Source organism: Rutilus rutilus, assembly GCF_951802725.1.
Source record: "Rutilus rutilus genome assembly, chromosome: 11".
Lineage (NCBI taxonomy): Eukaryota > Metazoa > Chordata > Actinopteri > Cypriniformes > Leuciscidae > Rutilus > Rutilus rutilus.
In genome coordinates this window covers 27,449,350-27,462,561 of record NC_140216.1, presented here as the reverse complement: position 1 = coordinate 27,462,561, position 13,212 = coordinate 27,449,350, and the positions used below count along the sequence as shown (strand labels likewise).

At 38.8% G+C, this 13,212-nt stretch overlaps 1 protein-coding gene across 1 annotated transcript; it reads left to right on the top strand.

Moving 5' to 3' along the window:
• The first annotated feature begins 455 nt into the window (after window positions 1-455).
• Window positions 456-11,417, top strand: nfe2l3 (nfe2 like bZIP transcription factor 3). The gene is made up of 8 exons (XM_084424255.1): window positions 456-1,096; window positions 2,137-2,253; window positions 4,250-4,333; window positions 4,721-5,917; window positions 9,957-10,096; window positions 10,252-10,420; window positions 10,536-10,630; window positions 11,025-11,417. Exons 1-8 carry the CDS (start codon window positions 587-589, stop codon window positions 11,149-11,151), a joined length of 2,439 nt encoding a protein of 812 aa, XP_084280381.1. The 5' UTR covers window positions 456-586; the 3' UTR covers window positions 11,152-11,417.
• Window positions 11,418-13,212: the final 1,795 nt, after the last annotated feature.

Genomic DNA, 13,212 nt, shown 5'->3' with positions numbered 1-13,212 from the left:
TATAATATAATATAATATATATAAAAATAATGGATAAAACTCCCCAGTTGACTTTTTTTTATCCAAGAGCGGAATGGGTTAGGAAGCGACAAAAGCATGTTTGCTTGTGATTGGCTCTTTAAATGACCGACAACAGAAATGGCCCAATCACAGCTTGTTGCGATGGTAATTCCGTCGCATGTGAGTGGGATTTGATGAATTATGCAAATTTGAGCAGTTGTTCCCCTCTTCGGATGAGAGGCTCGATTCAGGATAGCCGGGGACTTTTATTGTTCTTTTAATAAGATAAAAAGTTTCATTTTTGTCGTTCGCTACAGAATATATTAGATGATAATGACTCCTTGTGTTTTGATACATTAGAGGAAGGCACTATCTCCGCATTAGGATGTTATAGGCCCGGAAATTATGAAAAGCCGGTAGTGTGTAAGTGCAGCGAACAGTTTCGCCGGTCGGGGCTGCTCTTTGTCTGACACAGAGAGTAGTCAACGCGTGCTCTTTTGTTTAGGATTTTGTCTTTGTTTAACTGCAAACGGGCGATCTTTGTTCTCGTTCAGGCCTCCCGAGGTTGAAATATTTGTTTTGAAACATGCATCATATGAAGAAATATTTCACCGAGGGACTCATTCAGTTTACGATTCTGCTTAGTTTGATAGGTGTTCGCGTGGATGTCGACACTTATTTTAGCGGCTACTTTTCGCCGTTGATAGAAACGGACGGAGGGCCGAGCTCGGCTTTTATACAGACCCCTTTTCACCACTATCGGGACACCGCGGCGGGCCATCAAGTGCATCCAAAATGTCCCGAGCTGGACTATTTTTTCACCAGCCGCAGGCTGCTGAATGAAGTGCGTGCGCTCGGGTCCCCGGCCCGCTTCCCCACGCGTGTCAGCGCATGGTTGGTGCACCTGGTGCCTGATGAGGGTTCCGATGTCAGTGAGCCACACGACCTGTCAGGGGATCCTGATGACGAGGACGTAAATACCGAAAATCACCGGGAAGAGTCTGATCACAGGACCGGAGAGGGCTTCGGGCGGTCAGTATCTCAGGACTGCACCGTTTCAAGGCCTTGCTGTGCAGCTGGCGAACTTTCCAAAGAGGTAACAATGCAGTGCCGTATAACACCCTTTCCATACTTAACAGTTATATTATGTTGTTTTCTCCTCACGGGGCACACAGGAGCAACATGTGAACAGCTCTAAGTATTTGTTTGTATATGTATTTTGCTGAGTTAGCCTGTTAGCTTCATGGCAAGTGGTGTTTTTGCACTCGTGAGCATCTAGGCGAAAGCGAAACAATAAGTGACCTATCCTATCCATAATCAAAGTAAACCAGTTTAATGTTACATATTTAAATGTTGTTAAATGTATGGTAATATTAGATCGACTTGTTTGAATTGATCTGTACTGATCTTTATGCTATGATTGTGTGTAACGTTATTTACGTATTTTCCCATCAGCAAATTTTCTGCAAGTTTTTGTGAGGAAATAAAGTCGTGTTTACGATTTATCTGTTAACTTGTTCGTTTAAATGTCAGTTACCATGGCAACTAGATGTACAGGTGCGTCAGGCAAACGTCACATTTAAACCATAGGTTTAAACGTCAAGTATGTAAAAAACTTTTTTGTCAAAGTACAGTGTTATAAAATAAATACTTAACGAAATTCCCTTCTTTTTTTCATTTTTTTTTAATGGATAAATCGTTTGTTTTATAATAGAGTTGCCTATTCTGAGAGAAGAGTGGTAAATTACCATTTGGTCCAGCCCAAACCTGCTCTTTCTGTAATGTTCGTTGTTACCTGATCATGTCTTGACAGAGTTCAACCTAGTTTCTGAAATCCGTTAATTAACGTATTCTCCCTAGAGCCACTGTTTAAACCGTGCATGTTATGCAAATATTTCTTCCTTTTAACTAACTACCACAGGTGCAAGTAAAATTCATAAAGTTCTTTGAATAAAATGAATCTATTGAATGAGTAGCAGAGAAACAAATTTGTCCTAAACAGGTGCACCATAGTTTATGGAGTATTTCTTTAATCTCTTGGAAGTACTCTTGAATTAACTGTTTCAACATATTTTTTTTAAAGAAAAACATTTTAAGCCTTTATTTTGACAACACAATTTCTTTCTTTCCTTCCAGGAAACTTTACTGAAGCAAGAGAATGAGGAGGAGGACGAGAAAGACGAGAGAGGGCAGGATGAAACCAGCCCTGCTTCACTGAACCAGCTGACTCAAAGCTCAGCATTAGAGCAGGAGGTAAACAAACACTAACTTTACTACCTGTCTTACAGGAAGGGTGTGTTTATCAGGTTCGATGTAAAACTTAGAGGTACACTGTGTAACTCTTTTTGTTTCAAAATGAATACAATTCAAATAATGAGTCAATACATCATCAATCCTTCCAAAACATATTTTTCTCTTACCCTGATTCACTATGGTAAGCCTATTATAAGCGTTTATATTTTAGACCCGACGGGATGGTTTTCATAAGTCGCGCATCTGTGCTTTTCTCGTCATATCTGTAAATAGAGAAAAGTTGCTCAGGCTACTTTGAAGCATGTATGGCGTGGCGTGTGGGAGTGGCATAGGTTAGTTGTCACAACGAGCGAGAAAGGTTGACATGGAGCACCCGTTAAAAACAAACGCAAAACAGAGGAATGTCTGCCGGCAAAAAGAGAATGCGACAGAGCTTGTAATAAAACAAGATTGAACATTGGCTTGGCTTTTTAGAGAGCGAGAATTTAGGGTTTTGAAATGTTGTAAAAGTGATGCGGAGATGGCATTTTTATTACTCAACAGGCGAGTAAGGTATTTTATTGATCTATTAATGGGTATAGCGTGTAGTTATAACCATTAAAGGGCCAAAAGTTATGGAAGCTTGTTTCCGCCACAGAATACAACAATTTAGAAGATAATTGTGACTTTTTATCTCACAATTCTGTCTTTCCCTCACAATTGTGCGTTTACATATCGCACAGTTTATATCTCGCAATTCTGACTTCTTTTGTCATAATTGTTAGACATAAACTTGCAATAGTGAGTTACAAAGTCTGATCTGAAAAATTTTCTCAGAATTGCGAGTTTATATCGCACACTTCTGACTTTATAGCTTGCAATTGACCGTTCGCAAAGACCGGTCCTCTTTAGTTACTGTGGCTATATCAGACAAGCCACACATCATGTTCTCACGCAGTGAAAAATACATCGTGGAGCAGAGAGGAAATTGACAACACGCTGGCAGACAAGACAGAGCAGGTTACTTTTGGTTTCCGTTTTGTGACTCTTTAATGTGTCGTGACAGATCGCTGTAGCACCTCAGTTCAAGCTGCTCATGAACCGATCATCTCTTCCTCCTAATAAACATGAAAGAACATCAGAAGGAATGTTGTTTCAACTACGGAAAGACGTCAGTGCACACTGTTTTTCAAGTTCAAGTCCACTGATGTCAATCTACTAATGCCCTGTCCAAATACACACTCTTTGCACTTGACCATTTGTCTACTTGCATGGTGTATTTCCTGTATTTGGCCCAAGTGTTCAGGTTGACTACAAGTGTGTAGAACTTTTGATTACCCGATGGGACACACTTATAGTGTTGCAAAAAATGCAAGTGTTTACAGAGCTTTTTCATTTTCATTACTTTGCATTGTCAATATTCGCTATGTAACTAACAGAAGACACAATTTTAAAATTGTCTAATTAAATGATAAAAAGCAGTTGCAAATGTTGTACAAAATTCGCATTCCCTACTTTGCACCAATACAATGTGCAACACTTTGTTTTACTTCCAAATTATTTGTAATATCTAATTATTTTAAGTTACAGTGGAATATTTTCCTCGACATCTCACTATTTCGGGGCACATAATGCATGATGGGATATGCTTGACTCTCCTGACTGCTTTGTCGGACAAAATGGCGGATCCGGCGGATGGCGGATTATGATTGGTCAGATCACCTGTCAGTCGAACTCTTGGTGAAGGGGGAATTGCGAAAAAACAGATTTTTTTTTTTGGTGGTGGAAACGAGCTTCCATTTTAGTGTACCTTTAAGAAATGATTGCATAATGTTACTTAGCAGTAATTTAGTTAATATTTTAACTAAATTACCAGTTAAATGAATCAATGAATGAGAGAAGTTATGTTTTGGTTATGTTAGTTATGTTTCTGGTCATTCAACTCCATATTAACTGTTGCTGGTGTGAGATTTTAAAGGTTTTTTGTTGTGTTTTTTTTTGCTGCTTCTCTTTCCAGGATTTGCTGGGTAGTACCCTTCCTCCACCTCTTTCTGGGCTTGAGCTTCCTCCCCAGTGGCAGGACTTCCTCTCTGAATTTGATGTAAGTGTGGACGCTCTGTCCTCCATTCAAGATTAAAGGAATGTTCTGGTTCAGATATATTCAGTCAATATATCGACATCAGTTATAGTAGAATGATTGCCACTGAAAATATGACTTATTTCATTTACTTCTAGGTGTGTTACAGTTACTATAATATAATATATTTTTTAATTATTTTAATTGGAAATAGCCATTATGCAACCAATGCTGTTAGTAGACACTGAACAAAAAATAGCTAACAATACCAACACCCCCCCCCCCCCCCCCAAAAAAAAACTATGGGCTATATAAATGCTAGACTATTTTTCTTGTTTGTTGTGCACCTTTGCATTGAATAAGAATTTTGAAAATGTTTACATTGACAATATTTTCCTCTTCCATCTACAGGATTTTGACTCTATGGTCCCCCAGCGCATGTCAGATTTAGAAGCCGACCTTCCTAATCCCATCAGCTATGATGTAAGCCTTCAAGATGCCATGGTAACCAGGGGAGATTCAGCTAACTGCAGGCCGGCATCTTCCCAAGCACCCCTCTTCCGTCTGGAATCCACAAACTCTTCTCACTCAGTCCCACCTCAGACCTCAGCAGGGGCAATTCCTTCATCGCTCTTCTGTTTGTCTGGGAACAGCTCTCGTAATGAAACCTCCCCTACGCAGATGGGAGGCTTTCTAGATGAGGCTGTTTTTGAGCACATCAACATGTTGGATCTGGGTAATCTTGGTACGATCGACCCTCAGATGCTGGATGGCATGCAAAGTGAGATGGACACTCCATGGCCAGAGGATTCAGACTCTGGCCTGTCTTTGGAGAGCAGCTCTAGGAGCGTCGCATCCCCGTCTACTTCGTCCGATTCATTTTGCGAGGATGAGGGCGGAGCTACGGGCTATAGCAGTGAAGTGGAGTCTCTTTCTTCAAAAGGCGGCGCTTGTGCAGCTGCTTACCGTGATTGGTCGCCTGTGAACCTTCATGACAACATCTGGCATGATCATACCTACTCAGCCCCACAGGCTCAAAATTCCACATCGCCTAGCTGGATCACAGCTATCAAACAGGAAGTGATGAGCGAAGATGAGTCTGAACCTGAAGAGATAAGTCGCGACGAGCGTCGGGTGCAGGCGTTGGGTCTTCAGTTTTCAGCTTTTCAGATTGTCAACATGCCTGTAGAAAACTTCCTGGAGCTGCTGGACAGGCAGAATCTTTCAGGATCAGAAGTCACGCTCCTGCGTGACGTGCGCAGAAGAGGTAAAAACAAGCTTGCCGCTCAGAATTGCCGCAAGAGGAAGTTGGATGCGATCCTGGGCCTGCAGGGTGAGGTTGAGGGCCTTGCGGTGCAGCGGGATGCTCTCCTGCGCCAGAGAGCCCACACAGCCAAGGCACTTTCTGCTGCTGCTGAACATTTCGAGGCGCTTTCGAGGACTGTGTTGAGCCACATCCGGGATGAATATGGACATCCTCTGAACCCTGAGAACTACACGCTGCACTGCAGTGCTAACGGACGGGTGATGGTTCAGCCCCGCACAAACACAACGTCAAGGACAATGACTGGTAGCAAGACAGTGAAGAGAAAGAAGGTCAAGAAGCCCTAAGAAACTTTTTTTGAGAGTGTGTGTGTGCATGCGTGTTTGTGTTTACATACAAATATTTTTGTTTTCTGAAAGGTGAGTTTTTATCCTTGAGACAAGATGTTTTGGGGCATTTCTGGCTCTTCTTTGTTCCTAAAAGCCATTCGTAACTCAAGTGGAGGGCAAAAAGAATACTTTAAAAAATACTACACTTATGTTTGGGAGCAGCCTTGTTCGCTTGCTGGAGAGAATGTACTGAAAACACTGGATGTTGTGTATAAGAGTTCGTATTAAGAGTATTTCTAAAGAGCACATTTAAAAAAATAAATGTAATTTTGCTTTTCTTTACCTGTTCATTTAAATGGCAAGTTACTCAGTAAAGAATGTTTGCAGATGGTCACTGGAGGACCATGTTAAAAAGTGTGCCTCGCTATTTCTTGCTGGATAGAGCTTAAAGGGATAGTTCATCCATGAATGAAAATGCTCATTTACTCACTCTAATGTCGGTCCAAATCTGTATTACTTTTCTTTTTCTTCCCCCCCCCCCCCCCCCCCCCCCCCCTGCAGAACACAAAAGAAAGTATTTTGAAAAATGTCTGTACAATGAAATTCAGTCCAATGTTGTTTGTCATTGTCTTTCTTCTTTTGTGTTTCGCAAAGCATGCAGGTTTGGAATGACATGAGGGTGAGTTAAAATGTTTGGGTGAACTATCCCTTTAACACAAAGAACCCCACAGCAATGACCCTAATTCAATTTAAACTGTTTGCAAACATTAAATAAAATACAACTTTCATCCAAGAAGACCGCTGCAATCACCTCGATTTATGTTTTTCTCACCACTGAGATAAATAAAACGATACACAGTTAAAATAATGTGATTTTATTCATGACAAACGGGATCCCGCTGCTTAAACTGTTCCTGTATATTACTTTACTGTCAAATTACATTTGCATTTTACATCTATGCACTTGCCTAACAAGAACAATTATAATGCGTTCTAATAGCTTTTTATAAAGGCTTTATACGGTTGGATTGCAGTTATGTTTTCAACTTGGTTTTTATTTTTATTTTTTTGCACACTGTCATATATTAAATATACATATAGAAGTGGTTATCTCTGAAGTGAAGTCAAAGTTAAAAAAAAAAGGAATTAAAATAAAACGCAATTGACGAGTTTTGGTCTACCTCATAGCACAGTTATAATTTGGGAAGGCAAGTACTAATAGTGAATTAGTATAAAAAGAATTCTGGGCCCAAGCAAATGATCCTCTTGTTTATTTCCTTTATTGGCAGAGTGGTTTGATTTGTTGTTTTGAGTAGAAGCGGTTTCTCTCTCTCGCTCTTTTTATTTCTTCAGTTTTTCTGTTTTGTGTGTTTTTGAGCAATTATTTGTATGTATGTGTTTGTAAGGGGTTGGAATACCTTTAACTTTAAACAGGGATATTCAAAATCTGGCTCTTTTATATCTTTTAAAATGAATAAAGGAGGACAATGAAGTTACTGGTGAGTTTTTCTTTTTTTATTGTATTTTTGTTTTATGGATCCTAGATGCAATGCCGCATTTGATGAAGCAGTGTCAAGCTAAATTCTGCACAAATTGTCAATAGTGCACAGTTATGTTGTACTTGAAGTTTCATGGCATAATGAGACTAAATTCGTGCTCTCAACAGGATGCAAACAACAGGCAACACATGAAACACAATCATCAATATAAAGGTGGTTGCAACATCATGCACTGGTTTTGAATTGTTTTAATATATAAATTAAGGATATTGAGGAAATGTTGAATTTGTGTTGATGAAAGGAAAAAGTTATTAAATATGACAAAGGTAAAAAGTAAATTTAAAAATGTTCAAAATACTGGTCATTTGTTTACATATTTCTATTTTGACCTTTTCTTTCATAGTGACTTTAGGTGGCTCTATAACAGATACTATAGGTCCTTCACAAGTGACAATATACATGCCAACAGTGTTTTTAATGTGTAACTGAATACCAATAATTAGTGGATTAGTTTTTTATGGGTGCCAGAACATATTGTGATTAAAGACAAAGAAATCGATACAATAGCTAAGAGTCATTAAACCAGGAAATATTGGCCTGGTTTCACCGGGATTTAGATTAAGCCAGGAGTAGGCCTTAGTTAAATTAGGGCATTTAAGTACCTTTTATAAACGTGCCTTATAAAAAAAAATTCTGGTGTACATCTTGAGACTAAACAATGGCAGTGTGTGTTTCAACATTTAGTTGCGATAAAATGGTGTAACCTTAAATTTTGTTTTAATGTCTTCATACTGCTAGGATTAGTTTCTTCCTGTAATGGTTACATTTGGTGGGGGTAGCCCGCGACCGGCCACAATCCTATATAAATATATAAATCCAGATGTTTTGAGGACAGGACTGTAAATATTTTGTTTCAAATGTGTCAATTATGTGTATTATAACGTGTAAAAAAAAAAAAAAAACAATACACAAACTTTATGTGTACTAATAAACTGTCTGAAGATGATCTCTTTGTCAAGTAGCCTAGGTCAGTTTGATTTATTGTTTAGGTCAGATTACAAAACTACAACAGGTTGGCATTAGTTAAAGTGTAAATCTGTTCCAAAAATAATAATTAATGTTAATGAATTAATTGACTTGCAGAATTCCAAATGAGTAAAACAAACAAACAAACAAACAACAAAATATGCATTATTACTGACATCATCGCTCTTTGAAGATAGTCACAGGAATGTCCATGGTGGGAATGGGATATTCCATATAGAATCTCTTTAAGTGTGACAATTTTGCAGATTCAAGATTACATCTGAAGTGCATTATACATTTTAAATATACTTTCAGACTGTTAGCACTCAGTTATTTAAATCAAGGAGTTCAATCATCGCAATCAGTCTTTCGTCAAATAATATGTGTGCTGTTCACATGTTCTGGATGTAAACCTTGGATAGCCTACAACAATGAACAGTTTAAGACTATAGCCTACTTTAAATTTTCTGAGTGTATGGAACTTAAAGTTGATATCCAATCATATAATGTACTGAATTATATTTAAATGATTTGAAATCACGGTTGCCCCGCCTTCTGAAAAAAAACCTCATTGGACACACGTGACCGGTAGCAGGCGTGGCTTTACGTCCTCACGCACGATTCGGGCTGGCCTTCGTCGAGCCTCAGTCGATTCCTCTTCTGTTGATTTATAGTGTACCAAGAGAGTAAAAGTTTTTAAAGTTTGTGCTTCGTTAAAGTGCGATACATTTTCGCTGCAGTAATTTGCAGGTCGAGAAGCGTAAAGATTTGTACATCACATCTTGATCCTTTTCCATTGTGAGGGTGAGTTTTCGCGCGCATGCATCTCGTGCTGCAGCTCCATTGTAGTTTGCTGTTAGAATGCTGCAGCCTCATTTGTTGCAATACGTTTTTTTCTTAAATCTGTTTTAGTGTCTTTAATTGTTTCAGTTTGCATGGATGTAACATCTTCACTGTTATATAACACTCATAAGTTATATATTTTATTACAGTGTTTTTGTTGGTTTGTTTGTGTATGTTTCAACTAACGTTAGCGATTAAGCTAACTGGCTATCTAAAACCAGCGCGTGTTTTAGCGAATATTTAGTAAGCAACGATTTCGTGAAACAGCCAGACATTATTTCGGACAGCACGGTTTTTTAGAAATAATAGTGTTAATAATAATAAATAAACCTAAAAAGTAGTTTAAACTGCGCTCGTGCCTCTGGCCTGTTCATGCGTGCGTAGGCAACGTTAGCACGCATACTAGCACAGATAATAGGTAGTAGCCTATACCACATAACTAACGTTATTTAGTTTGAACGTTAATCGTAAAGGCTTCGGTGGATTCTTAAGATCATAGACAATTTATGAACGGACTTGAACTAATCTTTCAGTAAATGTGTAAACAATAGCCATTTTAGCATTATTGTGCAAGTCATAGATAAGGCAACTATTTTTAAAGGAACATGCCTTTAAATCATTTAAGTTTTATTTCATTTTTAAATCGCTAATCAGGTTCCTGATTCTGAGTCTTTTGTACGTTTTAGGTCGACATGGGTAAGAAGCAGGGAAGCAAATCAAAGAAAGATGTTCAAGAGGTGGAGGAGTTTGTGGTAGAGAAGGTGATGGACCAGCGAGTGGTCAATGGAAAAGTAGAGTTTTTCCTCAAGTGGAAAGGCTTCACAGAGTGAGTATTCTTTATATATATATATATTTGAATCCTTCTTTAAAGTTCATTTGATTTCTTGCAGGTATAATGAGAGGAATGATCGTTTGGGATTTTTCTTAATAAATTCTGCTGCATGTGATGAGAGTAACAAGATATGCTAATGTTTTCTTCAGCGCTGACAATACCTGGGAGCCTGAAGAAAATTTAGATTGTCCTGAACTGATCTCCGCATACCTGGAGGCTCAGAAAGGAGTGGTGGAGAAACCAGAAGCTGTGAAAAGAAAATCCTCCACCGATGAACCAGAAACAGAGGAGAGCAAGGCAAAGAGAAAGAAGGAAATGGTATGATTGCGTGTTAGTCATCAATTTATTAGTTTGTCCCTTGAAGGGTCTTATCTAGCAGGTGTAATAGATTTTAACACTGGTTCTTATTGCTAAAACTGATGTTTTGCTGCAGTCTGACAAGCCAAGAGGGTTTGCAAGAAACCTTGAGCCAGAGAGGATCATTGGAGCGACTGACAGCAGTGGGGAGCTCATGTTCCTCATGAAGTGGTAAGAAACTCACATAGTTTTCTGTTTTAAGTGACTGGATATGAGACCTAACCTTGACATTTCCTCATCTTTAAGTTGCTCCAACCTGTATTTTTTCCGAGGAACACAATTTCTTTTAAAAAACATAATTCCCGTCCCTCCCACCCACATACATGTTTGTGTTCCACAGAAGGAAGTCACACAGGTTTGGAACAACATAAGGAGATGACAGTGTTTTCACCTTTGGATGAATCACTTTAAGATTCTTCTAAAGGCCTGTAGGGGGCAGCAAAGCCTTTCTAAGTCACGATAGAATTGCTTATGTTCAACACTGTACCTCCTACTCTAGTTGTCATGTTACGGGGTCTGTTTTATCTTATAGCACTTTAACCAGAGATCTGTTTTGTGTTCACAGGAAGGACTCTGATGAGGCGGACCTGGTGCCTGCACGAGAGGCCAACACCCGTTGCCCACAGATAGTCATTGCCTTTTATGAGGAAAGACTAACTTGGCATTCCTGTCCCGAGGATGAACAGCAGTAGCACCCCAAATCGAATTAAACCATACGTTAGTGTCTTCCACCTGTACAGTATTAGCAGAAGTGTTAATAGTCTGACGGTGGAGGAATTTTAAATGTATTGGCTTGTGTTTTTTTTCTCCTCATCTCATGCTTTCTGTTCATGTTCATAGTTTCTTTTGGTTGACATTATCGTAGTAGTTTTTCTTTTAATAATGGAAGTGTTTATGTAAATGTTTGTGTAAATATTTCTTTTTTTAGTTCAATAAAGGTTTATATGCCTGCTTTTAATCTGCTTGCATGATGTCTTGAATATCCAAAGCAGATGTTTTGATGGATATTTGACTAAAAAGCCTTTACTATCTGCCTCAAAACATGGTTATTTGAGGGGGGAGGGGGTGTTGGCTGTTAGCATGCAAAGTGCTTTTTTTGGGGTGTGCTACAGTGAGCTGTTTTCCACCTCATGTCAAATGACTAGAGTACAAGTGCCACAGCTGTCTTGTACCTGTTTTGCTGTTCAAATCTCTTTTGCAGTAATATTGGATTTTAAAGGTACACCATGTAACTGCTGAGTAGTCCAGTACCTCTGTGACTCGTCATACACATACACACAGAGAAGTAGCTCCGGCTACAATGTCCTTCAAGTTGCATGCAGTTTTGTTTAACCGCTAGAGCGCCAAAAGTTACATAGTGTACCTTTTTAAATAGAGCGCCTTACCAATTGGTCATTAAAAATGAGGAAGAGCGTTTTTTTCCATTCTTATTTCACAATGCATTTGCTTCCACTCTGGGTAGTCTCTTCTGTATTGGATTTTGTTTTTAGCAAAAAAGTGAATCTGAGTGTGAGTTTGTATCAGTGTGTCACTTTCATTTGAGTAGTCTCCAACAGAATTGTGGGTAGCCTTTTTTTAAACGATGTCTGGTTGCATTTCCTGTTGATGTAGGCTATTTTGTGATCTGTTCAGAGCTAAAATACTTCTCATCCACAGTCATTTGAGAATTTAGGAAGTAGATAAAAAAAAATTCCACATTTTGTAATCAGAGCGACGAATGACTTCTAAATTTTTAATTGCACAATTTAGTTGAGTCATAAATTTTCCAGAGTCATAATCATTAAATTTCTCGTTAATCTTTCAGAGGTTTCTCTTCTAAAACTTCTGAGCGCCAATCACACAACTCAGAAATTGCTTTTCAAGACATCAGCTGGAATCTGTTTGATATGTATTCTGTGTATCTAAAATACACAGAGGCGGTCTGTTAACCATGGAAAAAGCAATGTGACCAATAATGTCATTACAGTTCCTGACCTCATTGCTTTCTTGCCGTCAGGGTCAGAGTTCACGACTTCACGTTCTTCTCACTTTATCAGACGTGGGATGCAGATGGTGCCTCTTTCTATTTGTGAACTCTTCATCAAATAGTACAGGGAAAAATGCCTAAAAAATGAGTAGGCCTATCTGTAATCTGGGTTGTGATATGTTATTAATCTGAGAAAAAGCATTCATGCACCATGTATCTGACTCTTAATCAGTGATGATATCTTGAAACAAACAAGAGAAGGGAAAAGTGCTGCCTGACGTCTGTAACCTCACTGCCTACTAACAGGATTATGACCACAGAAGAGACATTTATTAGCCTTCCATTTGCTTAGCTGGTTGCAGGTCTCATGACAAAGATTAGCGGTATAGAGATGGACTTTGAGTTCTGAGGCTTTTTCCTCTCAAGAACCTGTTTTTGTAATGTCATCCTGAAAACACACTTTACAGTCATAATAAAAAAGAAAAAAAAGAAATAACCACACTGGTTGGCTCATGTATGTGTGTATCCTGGCTACTTAAAGAATAATCCCTATATTATATAACACCTTGACAGACAGTCTGGAGTGTCTCTGCAACAAGGGAACAATCCAATATCTGTATATCCTTATGGTCACAAGTACTTCAAGTACACAAGTACAAAATCCTTTTGGGTGTTGTGGTTGAGATGTCTCACAGTGGTGGACTGCATTATGACACAGTGTTTGGTATCGATAGGTAAAAGTCCAGCTTCCCACCCTACTGGACCTTTGAGTGAATTATCAATATAA

Bases quoted from the DNA above. Each gene is read 5' to 3' on its own strand.
- nfe2l3 (XM_084424255.1), top strand. From the start codon at position 587: ATGCATCATATGAAGAAATATTTCACCGAGGGACTCATTCAGTTTACG. The intron at 1,097-2,136 runs GTAACAATGCAG...CTTTCCTTCCAG, and splicing joins CTGGCGAACTTTCCAAAGAG to GAAACTTTACTGAAGCAAGA. The intron at 2,254-4,249 runs GTAAACAAACAC...TTCTCTTTCCAG, and splicing joins GCTCAGCATTAGAGCAGGAG to GATTTGCTGGGTAGTACCCT.